At 38.4% G+C, this 19,503-nt stretch overlaps 1 protein-coding gene and 1 long non-coding RNA gene across 4 annotated transcripts in view; both read left to right on the forward strand.

Annotated features, from left to right (window-relative positions):
• LOC307255600 (rho GTPase-activating protein 12-like) overlaps positions 1-15,545 on the forward strand; it is a 58,222-nt gene extending 42,677 nt beyond the window's left edge. Inside the window, exons 4-18 of one of the 3 annotated variants that reach the window (XM_080034317.1) lie at positions 266-472; positions 1,578-1,658; positions 2,415-2,543; positions 4,298-4,372; positions 5,426-5,487; positions 6,067-6,148; positions 7,655-7,756; positions 7,844-7,942; positions 8,364-8,466; positions 9,206-9,325; positions 9,739-9,837; positions 11,028-11,105; positions 11,658-11,792; positions 12,534-12,639; positions 13,310-15,545. In XM_080034317.1, the coding sequence (XP_079890443.1) occupies positions 266-472; positions 1,578-1,658; positions 2,415-2,543; positions 4,298-4,372; positions 5,426-5,487; positions 6,067-6,148; positions 7,655-7,756; positions 7,844-7,942; positions 8,364-8,466; positions 9,206-9,325; positions 9,739-9,837; positions 11,028-11,105; positions 11,658-11,792; positions 12,534-12,639; positions 13,310-13,484 (1,653 nt within the window). In that variant the 3' untranslated portion in view covers positions 13,485-15,545. The remainder of the gene's footprint in view (positions 1-265; positions 473-1,577; positions 1,659-2,414; positions 2,544-4,297; positions 4,373-5,425; positions 5,488-6,066; positions 6,149-7,654; positions 7,757-7,843; positions 7,943-8,363; positions 8,467-9,205; positions 9,326-9,738; positions 9,838-11,027; positions 11,106-11,657; positions 11,793-12,533; positions 12,640-13,309) is intronic. The other 2 variants (XM_080034318.1, XM_080034319.1) reach the window with 2 other exon arrangements.
• Positions 15,546-15,631: 86 nt separating this feature from the next.
• On the forward strand, positions 15,632-18,037 carry LOC307255601. Its single transcript, XR_013845028.1, has 2 exons — positions 15,632-17,147; positions 17,237-18,037. It is a non-coding gene; the product is annotated as an uncharacterized lncRNA (long non-coding RNA).
• Positions 18,038-19,503: the final 1,466 nt, after the last annotated feature.

Genomic DNA, 19,503 nt, shown 5'->3' on the forward strand with positions numbered 1-19,503 from the left:
ATGTATTGGTTGTGGGTTGCATGACTGTCTCTTTTTCTTCTGTAACTCCATGGTGAAAGATGCTTTCTCTCTCTCTCCCTCTCGCTCCCTCCTTCTCTCTCTCTCTCTCTGTCTCCCTCTCCCTCTCTTTCTCGCTCCCTCCCTCTCTCTCTCTTTCTCTCTCTCTCCTCTCTCTCTCCCACTCTTTCTCCCTCTCTCTCCCCCTCTCTTCCTCTCCCTCTCTCTCTCGCTCTCACTCTCTCTCTCTTTGCTTTAAAAACGCTAGACCACGCCTCTCTCGCTCTCGCCTGCTTTCCTACCTTTTCTCTCGCTCACGATTGGTCGATACCAGCCCGTGTCATCGGAGGACACCTGCTTCAGTACCTACTCTAGCCAATCAGACAGTCAGTACGGCTCGCCCCCTCGCGGCTGGTCGGAGGAGACGGACGAGCACGGACACACGCTGTACGTCAGCGACCATACGAATGAGAAGGTACCCGGATGCACTGGGTTAAGCTATAGGCTGCTGCTGTCTATTTACTGTGGTGGTGATTTCTGGGATTGCATGTGGGAGTGGATTTTTATGTTGGTTTATGGTGATTTTTTTTCATCTCAAAAGAGCACGATTCAGGTCATTTTTATGGTGAATTTTTCCCCTTTTAGAGCGCACGACTCAGATGTTTTTTTGCTGCATTGATTAGTCAGAGTTGTAAGACAAAAGCATGAAGATGATAAGCAGTACCAGAGAAAGGATGAACATGTCAAAATTGCTCATTATTCAGAATCACATCTGCACATAATAACAATACATGTATAGTATATATTTAAATAGACTTCGAGGAACAGTCTAATTTTTCCTCTGATGATCATAAATGACTTGTAAAAAAGCAAACGAGACCATCAGTGCAAAGAATGCTATGTTTGTATAGTTTTTATTAATGCCTTTGCTAGGGTAAGGTTTCCCAGGTACTCCGGCAAAACAATTTACCACCGGCAGACCAGAAAAACCTGTGTTTCCAGAAGGGTTCTAAATCATAGTTTATGTTGCATGCTGTGACCCCTTTTTCACTGACTTCCTAAACAAACACATGTACTGCCAGGCACGGGCTAGCAAAAGATATTAGGACAGCAGGCGCTGGTGTTGTAAAACACTACGATTAAAAAAAGTTACACAATTAACATTAATGTGAAATGAATGTTTGATGTTCACAACATTGGTCTGTACTGTTGGACTTAATCTAAGAGTTGAAACAAGAGTATACAATACTTACCACAGCATTGTGATCTATTTGCAACCTTTCATATGATGAAGAAGATTAAAAATAAGTGCATTGGTCAATAGGTTTGAATGTAATGGCAAAGATCCTTGGATAAAGTCAGGACTCACTCTTATAATTAGTGTGTGTGTGTGTGTGTGTGTGTGTGTGTGTGTGTGTGTGTGTGTGTGTGTGTGTGTGTGTGTGTGTGTGTGTGTGTGTGTGTGTGTGTGTGTGTGTGTGTGTGTGTGTGTGTGTGTGTGTGTGTGTGTGTGTGTGTGTGTGTGTGTGTGTGTGTGTGTGTGTGTGTGTGTGTGTGTGTGTGTGTGTGTGTACCCTTAGTGGTTAAAGCACGTTGATGACCAAGGCCGGCCGTATTACTACAGTGCAGACGGTTCACGGTCGGAGTGGGAGCTGCCAAAGGTAAGAGACTCTCAAGCTATTCATCAAACTGAACAAACTTAATGGTGTACTGGGCGGCTCATAATGACTAAGCCACAACTAATGATTGTTTTCATTATGGATCCATTTAGATAATTATTTTCGTTGGACTAATCAATGCATTTTGTGTAAAAACTAGATTAAAAAAATAGAAAAATTGAGGCCCCACCATAAGACAGTTGCCAATTATATAAAGCAACATTATTAAAATGCAACATTTTTAATGAGTTGGCTATAATTACATTTTTAAAGTACAATTCCCATTTGAAATATGTTCAAGATGAGAACTTAATGAGCACAACACATAAAAATGTATTAAATAACCAAACAGTGTGTTTATTAGGATCCCAAAAAACTAAAAGTTATTAAGGTTAAGTTGTCAATATATGTATAACAATTGCGGTTATCACACCATATCTTACTCCTAGTCCTAAATCCCGTCCCTAATTTAAAAAGATTAAAAAATAAAATTTAAAAACTGACCCTTATTTGACCTCTAAACCGACCCGAACCGGCTATGGGCAAGAAAATCGAAGCCCTTTTGTTTACACATTGTTATTTCAAATAAAAACATGTATTGAAATGTGTGTTCTGTGTTCTTGTATCCTGTGACCGAGTAAACATGCAAGTACTGTCTGTGAAAATGTAAAAGATATGTGAATTATAAAAAAAAATAAAAAAAAAATAAAAACATGTAGCCTATTGATACAGTATGATTCCCTGTTCTCTCCTTTCCAGTACAACTCCCACTCCCCTCCGCAGCTCCCCGACGCCCCAAAGAGCCACAGTCTGGACCGGAGAAACGTGGAGCCCATAGTACTCACCAAGTGGAGACACAGCGCCTACGTACAAGACCCCAACGACAAGGTACCCAACCTACTGACACTTGTTTAGACTAACTCAAACACTGTTTATTGCTAACTACTACTGCCAGAAAAAAGAACATGTTATACTCCATTTTTTCATCACCTTCCAGTTGTGCTTAATGGTTCATATTTACGTGTATATGGACTTAAAGGTGGAGTCAGCGATTCTGCAGAATGCTTCTGCTCAAAATCACTTTTTCTCAAAATCAGTGAATATCTGCTCACGATACACGACCTGTCCGTACTGTGTGTTAATACACAGCCTAAGCTCTGTAAACGGGTACGTAAACAAAGGGAACCACCGTAGCTAGCGTCATACCCCTTTACAGAGCCTACGATTTGTATTAACACACACATAGTACAGACAGGCAGCGGATTGTGAGGTGATATTCACTGATTTGACAAAGTTATTTATTTTTGACAATAAGCGTTCTTTAGAGCCTTTTAAAAGTGTGTTATATATAATTAGTTGGTTCCATATAGAGCTCTTTTCAGATGTGTTCATGGGTGATTATCATTGTATTACGTGAAAACCTGAGTTTCAGTTGTAGAGTGGTTTTACTTTTCAGCGGCTGATAAAAACGAGGCGTTTACGCTCAGGATCTGCCCGCCCTCACCCGTACAAACATCAAGTCAGTTCGCCTGTCGGTCCAACCAATCAGTGCCTTGCCCCTTATTCTAAGCATCCAATCAGATTGCATGATAATATGTCCCTTAAAGGTGGAGTCAGCCATTTTGGACAACACTTGATTTTTTTGTCAAAATCAGTGGACATCTCCTTATGATCCACTACCTTGTACATACTGTGTGTGCGCTGAAAACAATTCAGTGTCAATACACAGTCTAGGCTCTGCAAACTAAGGTGCTCACTGTATCTAGCAACATGCCTGTTTACAGAGCCTAGGCTGCGTTTCAAAACTGGACTTTTTTTTCAGCTCACACACATATGGACAGGTAGCGGATCGTAAAGAGATATTCACTGATTTCGACAAAAAAAAAATGATGACAAGAATGCTCCAGAATCGCTGACTTCACCTTCAATCCAAGCATACAATCAGATTGCATGATACATATGATAATAATACACAGCAATTACTTTTCCATCTTTATGTCCAATTCTCAATTTCTTTCAGCTGATTCCCTGAGCTCTTGATGCCTCTTCATTTGAATCATGTCAGATACATTTTTTGTAAATTCATAATAGTGTTTTTAACACAGTATTTTTTTTTATATATATTTTTAGTATTTTGTACTTTAAGAGCAAATGGTTACCAAGTCAAATTCCTTGCCGCAAACCTGGCCAATAAAGCTGATTCTGATTCTGAGAAACTGCACCTTCAATAATTAACTTTTTGTAATTGAGGGTTTTGGCTACGATGATGCAGAAGTGATTTACCTTCAAAACTGCTGACAATTAAGTGGTTTGCAGTATAGCAGCATATAGACATCTTGATAAATACCCGCCTCCACTCCTAATTAATAATCCATTCACGTCTCCAGGAAATCACACAGGCACTCGACACAATTTGCAGCTTCATAATCTCACCGCTAATTGCCATCACACTCTTTTAAGCGGCCGTGCCTCTCTTTAACCTCTCATCATCGTCTCATTAACCCGCTGTTGTGACGTGTGTGTGTGTGTGTGTGTTTCTGTGTGTGTGTGTGTGTGTCTGTGTCTGTGTCTGTGTTTGTGTGTGTCTGTCTGTGTGTGTGTCTGTCTGTGTTTACGTTTTCATCCATGTCTCTCCACACTAGGACGCTCCTATGGGTCCCATGCCCCCCTCTCCTGACTCTGACTCCGGCCCTTCATCTCCCAAGTCCCCCTCCTCTGTTAGTACACAGCAGCCTCTAGACCTTTTACCTCCAGGGTTAATCTGGGGCTTTGGTTGTAGACAGGGACAATATGTTGAGGCTTATTGCAGGGTTTCTACTCGGGCTGTGCAGTTAATTGAACTTGAATCGAAATCGCAATATGACCTACTGCAATTTTCAATCATTTGCAATATATTTGTTTTATTAGTCATATCACAAATTATGATATTTGTAACATTAAAATATGTATATCTAAAGCTTTAAAGGGACACTGTGTAATGTGACATCATCAAGAAAGTTCTAGAAAGATCTAGAATGCAACGCTCCCTGGGTAACCCCACCCCTTTTGAATAATAACCGAAGCTACAGTGACCTTCAAGGACAAGAACAATTCTACATTTTAAACAATGCACCTGATGACATTCCAAAAACATGGATTCCTCCATACGACTTGCCCGCTCAATGGACAAAATGTAACATTAATATTTGTAATTCTCCGCTCAGGAGGATAATTCCGATTATTGGCAGAGGTGATTTTGCACCAATGAGGACATATTTATGAATGAAGATATTAATTTGAGCTAATGAATTACTTAACATTTTACACAGTGTCCCTTTAAGAGATTTTAATTTGAGCCTGTGTAGACTCCCTGTAAATAAGCGTTGAACTAGAATTTTTTTTTTTTTTTTTTTTTTTTCGCCAAGGATCATTGGCTCAATCGATGTGTTATTTCCTGGGTGCATTAATTGTCTGTGGTGACCAATACACTTCCCTGTGTGTGAAAATGTGAAATACGATCTCTACATCAAAAGTTTGACCAAGAATCCATTGGTTTGACTTTTGTAATGTGATATAGTAATTATTTTCATCAGATTTCAATGTGAACCTTCTGCCATTTATTCACTGGCCTTTTCTTGAGTGGCTACTGTATAATTATAGTAGGTTGTTTTTTCCTCTTAGCTTAAAGCTGTGATCGTTTCTGGTGGCGGGTATATTTGTTTGATGTGGTGGTGGTTTATAAGTTTTAAAAAAGCTGTTTCTGAGTGTGTATTATGTGTTCTTCTCCCCAGCCGTCTGAAAAGTGCGGCGTTCTGAATGTGACAAAGATCACTGAGCAAGGCAAGAAAGTACGGTGAGTAGCGCTGACGCTTTGGCTCAAATACAGTTTTATGCAGAGTAAGTTTCAAATGTGTTTTTTGTTTTTATTATTTTTTATTTTTTGTTTTAATTTCAATTTCAATTTAATTTTTAATTTTTTAATTTTATTTTTATATAATATATATAGTTATACTTCTGGCAGCCTTATGGAGATATGTTTTTATGAGAAAGTCCCTGTTTTCCCACATATTATGTATGAGCTCACAAGTGATGCAATACAATTCAATTGGTGGTGGCAAGTAAGACATACATTAATGTGTCAACAAAGACAAGGAAGAAGAAGAGTGCAAGCTGATGGACACCTCCTTTAAGGAATATATTAAAAAGAAATGCACTTTATATTCAATAAAATAAGACCATATGCTCACATACATTAGTGTTCAATATTGTTTTAACACAAAGCAGTTTTACAATATATGGTTACCTGTCTATTTAATTATTCATATCATTTCTGATATAACTATACTATATAAAAGATGATAAATCTCATGGTACTTGATGGCATTACCCAGAAAGCACTTATTTGACAGTGTGTATGAACTATCTGTTGCAGGAAGAACTGGACGTCTTCGTGGACGGTGCTCCAGGGATCAACGCTGCTATTCGCTAAAGGCCAAGGGGGCGGGACAAGCTGGGTGAGTGACAGGAACCCGTAGTGTTTTTATCAATGCTGCAAGATTCTGTCTAGACTAAAGTACATAGAAATATTCAAATCAAATCAAATCAAATTTTATGTGTATAGCCCATTATCACAGATTTACATTTGCCTCAGTGGGCTTCACATTCCATACAATATAACAGACAATGTAATAGGGAAAAATAGTGTGGATGCAGGAGGACTTCACTCTTCATTGATAGTGGAGTAGAAGGATAAAAAGGCATAACATTAACTACTCCAGTACAGTAAGTCCACATATCTCAAAATTATACTCAAAGGTCCAGTGTATAGAATTTATTGGCATTTTTTTTCAGAACAGACTTTGTAGAAATGTATTATGAAACTTATTCATAATAAATAACGTTTTGCTTATGAGTTATTGATCCATGGCGTTAGAATCTTTCAATATATTTTGAACTTTACAGCCGTCTTGAATTGGCGAGTTTATTCTCCACTTTGTAAGCCCTCTTTATTCTCAAACTTTCAACTATATTTTAAGCATTTAGTTCTTTTTCCCGGGCAGTGCATAATTCATTATTTTAATTTTAATTTTTATGAATCTTTCCCGTGGCCCTAATACTGTTCCGTACGCTGGCATGTGGCGAGGATTAAGGCCAATATTACCGTGTCCTTATTTTAGGATAAAAAATGGTTCTCCTCGTTGACTCCACTTTATATGGGCATATTTATCATACATCATGTATCATTAGAGGCAATTAAGAAACGGTTCAGCCTCAAAAAGCAGGATGGAGTTCACGACCCACTAGCTTTAATGAGAAAAAGTAGTTTTTTCTTGCGAATCTAGAAGTTGTGAAGTTCAGGCGTTTATTAGATGGCGGTCTGTTTACACGGACAGAGCGCGACATGGGGGGACGGGGTTAACTGTGCGTTGGTTTGGGGGAGCAGAAGTCACCAGACTGATTTGCTTATGTGATACTTTAAGTTTATGCAAAAAAAAAAAAAGTAATCTGATATTAATGAGCTCTCAAGGCCAAATAAATGGTTATAAGTTGGACTGTGAATTTAGTTATTCTTTTAAATTTTGGTGATTAAATTTCTGGCGAGACACGGCAGGTGAATAGGGTTAAATTTTTTACTTCTAGATATCATCATGAAACTCTGTCAGTTGATTACTTACATTAAAACAATAATGTTTTTGTATAACGAATAAAAAAATAAAAAGTTGATATCTGACTAATTGTGCATATTTTGCATCTTTTAAAAAACTAAAATGTAGATTGTTCGATCTTCCTATTTCGTTTTTTTTACAACATAACGGTGTCAAAAGTTTTTACAGAACAAATTTTAAAAACAATTTGTCATTATACAAATCATCATCTTTACAAATTGTTCAATTGTTAAATACACATTGAATGCATACAGTATATGAAGAGGCCCTCTGTGTGTTAACCTGCCCTCCTGTGATGTGTGTGTGTGTGTGTGTGTGTGTGTGTGTGTGTGTGTGTGTGTCCTCTCTGTGCAGTTCGGAGCCAGTCAGTCCAAACCAGAGTTCACTGTGGATCTGAGGGGCGGATCAGTGGACTGGGCCTCCAAGGACAAGTCCAGCAAGAAGCACGTTTTAGAGGTGACAGATTTGTCATCCATCTTCAATTTCTTTTTATTTAATAATACAAAAATAATCATGTATTTGTGTCTCTCTCCCTGTTTACAGCTGAAGACTCGTCAGGGCACCGAGTTGCTGATCCAATCAGAAAACGACGTGGTTATAAACGACTGGTTCCGATATCTACAGGAAACCATCAGCAGTCATGTGAGGACACACACTTTGAACCAGGCACAAAATGTCTGCCTGTGCCAGCCCTATCGGAGCCTATAAACCTGCCCAATCGTATTAAAAGTATCCCTGTCTCACTCACATTAGATGAGGAGTAGACATATTAGAAAAATTATTAGGTTTATGACTTTTCAAAAGCCTTACTACCTCACTAAAATGCTTTAAAAAACCTCAAATTTACCCTAAAAATTTAACTTTCCTGCATTGAAACAGAAATAACCCTGGAGGTTGGAATGTTGCTTGTTTTAAGGCTGACTACATTTTATCAGTCTGGCCTCACTTGTAATCCAGATATCAAGTTTGTTGCTTTCCTGCACAGAGAGTCCAAAGGTAGAGATGTCTTTACAACCAGTATCCTATTTCCGTGTGTGTGTGTGTGTGTGTGTGTGTGTCGTAGGCGTGGGAGTCCGATGAGGCCATTGAGGAGGACATGCCGGAGTCGCCCGGTTCTGATAAGAATGACAAGGAGAAGGATCACAGAGACTCAAAGAAAAGCAGAGGTCGGTTTGGTGTTTAAAACGGTTAAATAAATGTATAAACACAAACTGTACCATGTTAGGATATTTAAAAAGGAAATTAAGATATTAAAATGTTGGTAAAACTGATAAAAAAAATTATCAAAGATTATGACAGCAAGAAAATCTCTAAAAATGCAAATGTGAACAGGGTTTAACAGACATTATATAAGACTGAAATTGAAAGCAATGAGTGCAAAGTTCATGTGTTGCCGTATAAAACAAATGCTTATCAGTTTGATTCACTCAAAACTTTGAGTTGGAAATGTTTTTATTCCAAACCAGTTAAGAAAATAAATAAAATAATATTCGGGCAAGTGGACAGAGGTAATCAAAGTGATATCTACTAACAATGAACCGCATACAGCAAAAGAAACTGCTCGAAACTTGTATACATATTTACATGGCCTTTACCACAAGTTGAGACTTTGACACTCCTACGTTTTTTTTTTCATGTATGTTTTAAAGTTGTTTTGTATTGTATCTTGTACAGCACTTTGGTCAACTGATGTTGTTTTTAAATGTGCTATAAAAATAAATTTGACTTTGACTTTGACATTGACATGTTTGAAAATGAAAGCATAGAGTCCAAAGTCCCTGTTTCACCCTTTAAAACAACAGCTTATCAGTCCGATTTGCTCTAAACATTGTGTTGCCGTCATGGCGATCAGTGCATTGAGACGAGTGGTGGATAACTCTGTGATGTCATACCTCTCCTCCTCAGCCATGAAGAGTTCCTCCAGCGTCGACGGCAACGACAACAAGAAGACCAGACACAAGCTCAAGAAGTTCCTCACGCGACGGCCAACGCTGCAGTCAGTCAGGGACAAGGGATACATCAAAGGTAGAGAGAGAGAGAGAGCGGACATTTTAAGCCTAACACTAAGAGCAATGTGCAAGATTATCTCACCCATACCAGTGTGCCATATTACCACTAACAGTCATCAACAACAATACTTACAGCTCCGGAAAAAATTAAGAGACCAGTCTGGATTTTTCTTAAATCTTCATCTCTACATTACTTAATAGAAATGCTCTTAATGACACAAAATGTATTGGAATTTGGTAGAAATGTTGTCAGTAGTTTATATTATAAAACCAAAAATGTTCATTCTACTCAAACATATGCCTATAAATAGTAAAACACTGAACATTTGGAGTGGTCTCTTAATTTTTTCCAGAGCTGTATAAATACAGCAGCAATCCATTCAATTTGTGACTGTTGTATTTCCTCTGTCTCTCTGTCCGTGTGTTCAGACCAGGTGTTCGGCTGCAGTCTAGACGACTTGTGTCAGAGGGAAAACAGCACCGTGCCGAGCTTTGTCCGCATGTGTATCGACCACGTGGAGAATAATGGTGAGTTATAATAGTTCAGAGTTGGAAGGAAATAATTCTAGTTTTATTACAGGGCGGAGTTTACTGCCTAATGATAACACATGTTGTGTCATCTTGTTCTGGCTGTTTCCAACTTTTCCTGGTGCTCAAAGCAAATACAAAGTGTGTGTGTGTGTGTGTGTGTGTGTGTGTGTGTGTGTGTGTGTGTGTGTGTGTGTGTGTGTGTGTGTGTGTGTGTGTGTGTGTGTGTGTGTGTGTGTGTGTGTGTGTGTGTGTGTGTGTGTGTGTGTGTGTGTGTGTGTGTGTGTGTGTGTGTGTGTGTGTGTGTCTCATTGTGTGTGTCTCATTGTGTGTGTGTCATTGTGTGTGTGTAAGCTTTTATTATCACGCCAACTGTCCATCCAATCGCCTTAAAACTTGGCAGCTGTATTGCTGAGACACAAATGAGTCCAGTGCCAAGTGCGTGTGTATGTGTGTGTGTGTGTTTGTGTGTGTGTGTGTAATTGCCAAGTGTGTGAAGTTGTTGTTTGGATCAGCGCTTCTGTACAAAACTTCTCGAGCAGCAAAAAAAAAGGACAAAAGTGCACTGCACTGTATAAGAGTGAAGGTATTGAATATTGTTCTCTTCTGTGTTGCCCTTTGTAACAGTCCGATGCACATAGAAAGCCATATATTATTTGGTGGAGCTTAGAGGACGTCTTGTTTTGTCAGTAAAAAATGAAGTGGTTGCCCCATTCTCTGCCTTACTACCATCATGGCAAGGATGCATCGTTTGTGTTTTAATAACATTTTGCTTGTGAGTTATTGATCCCGGCAGTTTGAATCTGTCAACATCTTTTATAACTTTACCGAAGTCTGGAACTGTCAAGGTTATTCTGAACATGTCGTCTTTATTCACAAAATTCTATTTCAACTTTATTGTTAAGATTTCGACTTGTTTTTACAAAGTACAATATGTTTTTTTTATATATATATACTTTATTGTAGGACCATATATTACTCTGGGAAGTTATTTTTTACATTTGCAACATCGTACAACTTTTTTTTTTTTTGTAAACAATATAAAAATGAATTTAAAAAAGTACATTATGGAGAACAAAATAATTCCTATCCCAGAGGCCTAATACTCGTCTGTGGTCTTTCTATAGATAACTGCATTAGTAAAAATCATTTGCAGATTTGACTAAACTAATATCAATGTTTTCCTGCAGGTCTGTGTATAGACGGACTGTACAGAGTCAGTGGGAACCTGGCTGTCATACAAAAACTACGCTTTGCTGTAAATCACGGTAAGTTACTGTTTTCTGGAACAGCTATTTTCAAAATCGAGTGAGCGAGAGAGAAAGAGAGAGAAAAACAAGACAACAAAAAAAATTTGAAAAACACAGAAAGTTTATTTAAAGGTGCTCCGAGGAACTTTCTGTTTGTTAAGTCTTGCACCCCCTTTGGACAAAAGCGGTAGTGTTTTTACTACGCTAGCTGTTGTTCATGGGTGAGCATACCCCGACAAAGGCATTACGAAAAACTATATAAAATTAGCATTATTTGCACTGATGGTCTCGTTTGCTGTTACATGTAATTTATGATCATCAGAGGAAAAATAAGACTGTTTCAAAAATATTTTTAAAAGTTCCTCGTAGCACCTTTAAGTATTATGACATGACTCTGGAATTTCTCTTCAATATCAGAGAGAGAAAACAACACTGCGGAAACACTGAAAGGTTATTTTGAAGTATTGTAACTCGACTTTGTGGCTGTTTTTATTTTGGTAACATAAACTACTTGTGTCTAAGTGTCTGTGAGTAGCGCTCTTACTGTGAAGGGTTTGTGTTTGTGTCCAGATGAGAAGGTGAACCTAGCGGACTCAAAGTGGGAGGATTTCCATGTGACGACAGGAGCTCTAAAGATGTACTTCAGGGAGCTGCCGGAGCCTCTCTTCACCTACGCGCTCTTCCATGACTTTGTCAGCGGCATCAGTACGTGTTGTAAACAGTGGTACCATAGATGTGGGAATATACTGTCCCTGCGTTCCAATCCCCATACTTCCCTACTATTTAGTATGCCAGAAAAAGATTTAGGATGTCCCAATACATGCACATCAATTGTAGTATGCTGAAAATACATAAATGCCCCACTAACTCCAATAGCATTTTGGAGTATTCGTCTTTATCCTTGACATTTCTAGACATAATGAAAAGAAAATCTTCTTCATCTGATTTTTTTTCTCTCCTGTGGCCCTTAAACTCTTCTGTACTTTAGTATGTAGTGTAATAAAAAGAAAAAAGTATGTGTATTGGAATGCAGGGTGTGTGTATTACTTAGCATGCTTTCAGCCTATTCACATTAGAAGTAATATTGTGTTTTTGGAAATGTAGAGCTACAAAAACCATCCTATTGTCGAAATTCTTGTTGTTGATTCTCAGTTCAATAAGCATTTTTTCACAGTTTTCCATTGTCCGGTTTTGAATTTAAAGTAAATTGGTTTGTTTGGAAATTACCTGGGAACTTTCATCGACCACAAATGATACAACAGTTAGTTCCGACCGAGTAATTTGATTGGACGAGAGACATTCCATGAGTGCTTTCATAAGTGAACAACATCACTGGGACTGTTAACCAAATTTTAAAGGTCTGAAAGTATAAGATGCTGTAGTTTTTAGATGAATAGATTCTTAGCCCAGACCTTCGATACATGTTTTTTTTCTTCTGTTGTGCAGAGAATTCGGACTACAAGCATCGAGTTCAGTCCATCAAAGAGTTGGTGTGGCAGCTGCCCAAGCCCAACCACGACACCATGCAGGCGCTCTTCAAACACCTCAGGAAGTAAGAAAGAAACACTGTTTATTGATCTGTTTTTCTCCCCCATAGCAGTGGTTAAAAGTTGAGAATTTTGATTTTGAAATCAAAGTAGGGGCAAGACCATACAAGCACTGGTCTTGCCTGCTCCTATAAGAATGAATCTTTTTCCTGTTTTTTGAATGTATCCGATTGATTTATCTATGTTAGTGTCCTATCTTGTTTACTATCATTTTTTATTTAATATAACAATATGATGATTGTTGAAGATAAGTTAAAATAAATCAACTGTATCCAACTTAAAAAAAATTAGCCTTTATGGCTAAAGCTGGCATATTTACAATGATAGACTCATATGGATTTTTTTGTGCATTGTCCCTTTTACAGCATCAAATTAAGATAAATACCATTATATCTGTTAACCAATTTAAACATATTATTTTGAATCAGCCCCACTCCACCTGTAACTGTTTTGATTAGGCTATATTCTGCTTCACCCATTTGATCTGAATGTTTTAATAGTTTTTGTCTCTTTCTCAGCTTGTTGTATAGTTGCATTGTGTTTGTGTGTGTATTGTTATGTTACTCGACATCATTGTAAATGAGGGTCACTACACCCCTCAATTGATCTTTTGAGAATAAATAAAATTAAAAAAAATTCAATAAATGAAATGAACTCTCTCTCGTTCCTCTCCAGGGTGATCGACTACAGTGAGGAGAACCGTATGACGACCCAGAGCGTAGCCATCGTGTTCGGGCCGACGCTGCTGCGGCCCGAGACGGAGACCTGGAACATGGCGGTGCACATGGTCTACCAGAACCAGATCGTGGAGCTCATTCTGCTGGAGTACGAGAACATTTTCGGCAGGTAGAAAAAGAAGAAAGAAAGAAAAAACAGCTGAAGAGATGAAATACTATGAGATACGCTACAATTTTTTTTTTCAAAATTAAAGCTCCTAACTCAAGTCACCTCACCCAGCAAGGCCCCTGCCAAAATAAAAGCACCCAGTCTGGCTTGGCTTGGGGGTCCATTTTTTGGGGAGGGGAATAGGAGCTTCTCTTCATCTCAAAAACAACCTGCGACAGTCACTGGATTCTCCATTTTTTTTTTTTATTGCACCTACCGGACCAAAAAGCAACGCAAACATCTCATGAACCAAAACTTAAAAAATTTAACAAAACTAGCGACCAAAAAATACAAAAAAAGTTTTAGACTCTTTGCACTTTTCAGAAGCTCCTTGTGTCTGTGTCTGTGCCACTTTAACTGCAGAAGGTGACGTCGAAACGGAAATGGTCCTACACTGGAATCCTTAAAACGAAAATACACAGGCTGAGAAAAAAGCCTCTCAACTCCCCGCACACACTGACTGAGACCAAAGGAGGCTAGAGAAGGCGTCAGTATTGTAAAGGTTGGATGGAGGTGGTTGGATGTGTCACCATTGTATTTACTGTACTGTTAATCTTATGAACTCTATAGACCACACTGGGCATCTTGCAGAAGAAATGCAAAAACACTGCTGTGCTTTCACATGGCTTTAGATGTTTAGACACTAAGACAAGACATTGAGTGAGACAGGGGAGAAGAAGGGATGAAATGGAGGGTGTTTTACTTAAGAATTATAAGTTAAAGAACATTTTCTGCCATTTTCGCTCTGTTCTTTCTTCATTCTGGAAGTGTTGTTCCCTTCTACCTCTTTCCAACTGGTTCTGCTTTTTTTTTCCTCCCTGAAATAATAGACTCAAAATGTTAAGTTGGGAAAACTCAACTTTTCAAGGCAACTGTCTTCACTAGATTTTTGAGTTGTTAGATTAAAACCAAAACTTTTCAACCAAAACTGCCTAAATCTGAGCCAACTATTGATCTTTTGTTGAGATAACTTACTATTCATATGTAATGAAAAGGTTTTTCCTATGTATACAAACTTAAAACTTTGAGCTCTACACACTTCACACGATAACGGTTGTGCTGACTAATTCTCTGTTGCACAGATATTAAACAAAACCAAGTTGGTCAAAATGTTGACTGTCAAACAGTTTTAAAGCTGTCTGAAAAACTTCTACTTTTTGGAATTCTTCGTATGAAGAACTCAAAACTTGAAGTAACATTACAAACGAATGATATGTCATCTCAACAAAAGGTGATTAGTTGTCTCAAATGTTGGCAGTTTCCCTTAAAACTTAAGAGTTTAAGTCTCCCTCAAAAATCTAGTGAAGACCTAGAAATCTAATTTGAATGAAAATGTTAGTTTTTAGCTCAACCTTTTTCATTTTTCTACTGTGGACCATGGTCCTCTGAACACATACTAGGTTTTCTCTCTGTAATATATAAATATACAGTAAATCTGCACACCACCTTCTCCATTTGGCTTTAAGAACAAATCATATGAAGGTATATGTGGTGCATAAGTCTTTAGCACATGTAACTGCAGATTTCGAATGCGTAAACTGAAGTCACAAATGTGTAACAGTAGATTTGAAGTCGTAAATATTTGTTTTGCATGTGTACTCCAAAGTCACAAATGTGTAACAGTAAATTTGAAGTCGTAAATATTTTTTCTACCATTGTGGACACAAAATAGGGGCTACGAGTTCACAAATCGTTGTTACGGGTGCACAAATCCTATCCTGTGCATCGCAACTTCAAAGAGTCATGCGCTTGACACTTTTGCTACAAACATTGCAGCACAGTTGGTGCAAAACACATTTGCACACCCGTGTTTCATAATGTGAGAACATGCCCCCAATTTGTGCATTCGTAAACCCAAATGTGAACTAACGCATCAGAAGTTGCACATCTGTGAAAAATGTCCTCTCAAATAAAATGATATCGAGCACAGCATTTTAATGAGCGAGCACAAATCGATGATACAACTGCTCAAATCTGTTCCTACAAGTCTCAGCTGAGGGTTTTCTCTGCTCGAATCTGCTCCTGCAAGTCTCGGCTGTGGGTTTTTTTGCAGGTAGATTTGCACCACGCCCAGGTGGTAAATGTGGTGCAAAAGTGTTTCGTATGCGTAGAACAGATTTGTATCCGTAGAAGGTGGGCGGGACAACATTGTCGTATCATCCAATGAAAGCGCCGGTTGGGACACGTGACGTCAGCATCTGAACAAACGGAGGAAAAGCCTTTTTCCTTCGTCCCTTTTCACCAGAAATTGTAGGAAATGACTAAATGAGCAACAACAACTATCAAACTAATGCGAAGTAGTAGGTAGTAGTGAATTGAACTCTTTTTCTGTAGTTTTACATAGCATTTTTTAAGTAATGGAGAATTATATTATATGTACTCTACTCCAGCCTTTGAGGAAAAGTAGTCCAAGGTGTCTGTAACAGTAAATAAGCCGCGTTAGCTAGCTTTGAGGTGGTTTCCCGATCATTTTAGACAGGACAGGAGGCTTATTATGTGACACGGTGAAGTTGAGGAGGGGATACCCATTAAACACCAGGACCTGCGGTGGTTTAATAAACAGTTGAGCTGCTTCACAATCTCTGTCCGGAGCCACAGCAGTGTCTGGACTGACGGTCACGAACACAGACCTAGGGTTTAGCTAGAGCCTACAGGACACGGAGCCATCAGAGATTCATACCACGGAAACTATGAACTGTAAGTCTGGTTTTCTTATGTTTTTAAACTTCAAAGTTGGTCGGTATAATACGTTCAATGATGAGAAGCAACGTGTGGTTATAATGTATTGCAGGCAGCATAGCTAACCACTAGCTAACAAGTCATAATGGGTATAACAGCTAATGTTCGTTAGCATATTCTTTTAAAGGATGTACCGTTTTTTAAGGCATTTGGTCACTTCTAAGGATGTTAATAATTAACTGTTAACGTAAAATAAGAAGGCTGACCAATGAATCCTTCCGTTAATCAGTTAAAAATAATCCCGGCGCTAGCCAGGGAAATATGAGTCAGCTGAATACTGGAGTCTCGTTGCTATAATAATAATCAGCGTGTCTGCTTTTCTGGGACATCGGCACCTTCATACATAGCCTACTAGTTTTACATCAGGATGTAATGTTAGCATGTGTCGACCTCATATAGAGCGTTTTCTGTCTTAATAGTGGCTATGAAGATCCAAATAAACACATGCGAGCAGTATACTATTCTGCTCAGCCCGTCTCAACATCATGTTGCTGTTTCTGAATAAAAACAGGTAGACAAGCGTCCCATTATGCAAAGGATTTTTTTTTTAATTGTGCAGCTCCGTCGTGTTTAAATCATATCTTATATCTGTTTTTCCAGCCAGAAAAAAAACATTTACAACTAATTTTAAAAGTCACTAATGACAAGATACCCCCCACGAAGAGAATGAATTGCAGGGCTGTTATAATAAACTATATTGATTAGTTTTTAGCTTTGTGTTCTTCATCAACTCGAACCTACATGTATTTTATTTATTTTATAAATCTTAACATTATCTTAACATCTGAATGGCACAATCTGCTTTTCCACAGACTCATCTAGGCTGTCCTGCACAAGGCCTGCACAAGTGTCTGGGATTTCCATCCTGTCAGGGAGAAGCCATTGTACAGTGAGCAGCTACAGTCAGTCCTAACTATTATCCGTCATGTGTTTACTATAACATCACTAATGGGATCTAACAATTGTTTCCGTCCCCAGTGTATGCATTGCTGAGGGAAGGACACTCCAGATAACTGAAGACTTCACTGCTCCTGCTGCCTTGAGAAGATCTCCGAAGACGGAGCAGCGTGGAACTCACCTGGCAGTCACAGCACATCAGTCTGACTCTACACTCTACACACAATTTGTTTTCAATTTTTAGATTGTGATTATTATAAATCTAGACAAAGTCAGATCATACTCAATTCATAATCATATTGATTGCAGTAAATGAGGTGACATACTCAGTCATGTTTATTTGTTTGACATATTAAAAAGGTAGGGGAGATTTTGATTAAATATGGTAAACAGTTGGGCTACAGACCAAGGACTAAGTTACTAGTTTTATGTTTTGTTTTATAAAGTCTTGTTCCGGCACATGCCAGAGCATTTTGGGTATTTTGTTCATTTTCTCTTAATAAAATAACGCCATACATAACTTTACTTGGAGGTATGCAATTGTGAGTGCATTCTAGTTTTAAACTGGTTGATTTGTATTTTTCATTTTGACCGTATGTATATGTTTAGTAAATCCACAAATATTTTAAAAAGTCCAAATCTTGTGATTTGTTTGTGGGGTAAGCTTTTACTATACATTTGTACTGATTGTGCTTTGATGTGACAACTGCAAATCATAAATATAATTGATATAGGGCATTTATTAGTCTTGCTTTAGCAGCATGCAGACCTACTTATTAATGCAGCACGTGATCTGAATTAACATGTTCTAAACTGCATAAAATGTTATGGTGTGACACTTTGTGATTGTGATTAATTAAAGTAATCACTGAAATGAGGTTATATGAAGCTTTGTACCCTGTTCTTCTGGACACGTCACATGAGGTAAGGTGTATAGCAGAACTGTCTGGGGATAAGCACACAGTTAAACCTGATCATCTAATTATCAGTTTGTGATACAAGTAGTGATAATTTCACATGGAAAATGTGAGATAGAGGAACAATTATTCCAATTCAGTTTTAATGTGTCCTCTATACTTTTCTATTGCCTTGTAGAGTAGGTTACTTATTCACTTCACTATTCACAAGTTTAAATTAATTAAGCTTACTACATTTAGAAGACTAAGGGCCGGTTTCACAGACATGGATTAAGCCTAGCCCTGGACTAAATGGAGTTTTGAATGGAGATTGTCCATTGAAAGTACAATTTAGTCCAGAACTAGGCTTAATCCATGTCTGTGAAACCGGCCCAATGTGTATGATTTATAAGCATATTTCTGGATTTAGATACTGAATACTCTGCAGCAAGATATGTAGGCCTACTTTATTTACTTTGGTCCTCAATGCCTGCAACGTCCTCCTCACCCCCTGCGTGTGGTGTGTTTTAACCATAGATAGTTTTAACAGCCAGGAGCCTTGACAGCGGCTGCGGGACAATAAACTATTGTCGATAGTTAGCCTGCTATCGGTGTATGAATGTGTGTGAATGGTAACGTGTAAATGGGAACAGGTCTCCCTTGCAAAAGAGTCTTCGGACTCAATGGGATATACCTGTATAAATAAAGGTTAAAAAAATATATATATGGAAATTCATTCTCTATTTAATAAGACTACTGTTATTAAAATGTAAAGGTTTTAAAGAGAAAAACAGCAGGTTTAAACAGTTACACCAGTGCCAATCACACAGCAGACATTAACTGACGTCGACGCTGGCCCTTATATCTGCTAAAGTAAACTTGTTTATGACTTTCACTACTGGCATAAGGCTCCGCTGTAGTTCCCTCTTATTCAATTCCCTTATTATTACATTTCCTACATTTTCTGGTGAAAAGAGACGACCATGGACCAGCCATGGACATATGAGGGAGACGACGGAAACAGGCTTTCCCTCAGTCTGTTCACATGCTGACGTCACGTGTCCCAACCGGCGCTTTCATTGGATGATACGACAATGTTGTCCCGCCCACCTTCTACGGATACAAATCTGTTCTACGCATACGAAACACTTTTGCACCACATTTACCACCTGGGCGTGGTGCAAATCTACCTGCAAAAAAACCCACAGCCGAGACTTGCAGGAGCAGATTCGAGCAGAGAAAACCCTCAGCTGAGACTTGTAGGAACAGATTTGAGCAGTTGTATCATCGATTTGTGCTCGCTCATTAAAATGCTGTGCTCGATATCATTTTATTTGAGAGGACATTTTTCACAGATGTGCAACTTCTGATGCGTTAGTTCACATTTGGGTTTACGAATGCACAAATTGGGGGCATGTTCTCACATTATGAAACACGGGTGTGCAAATGTGT

Source organism: Ammodytes marinus, assembly GCF_949987685.1.
Source record: "Ammodytes marinus genome assembly, chromosome: 9".
NCBI classification, from domain to species: domain Eukaryota; kingdom Metazoa; phylum Chordata; class Actinopteri; order Uranoscopiformes; family Ammodytidae; genus Ammodytes; species Ammodytes marinus.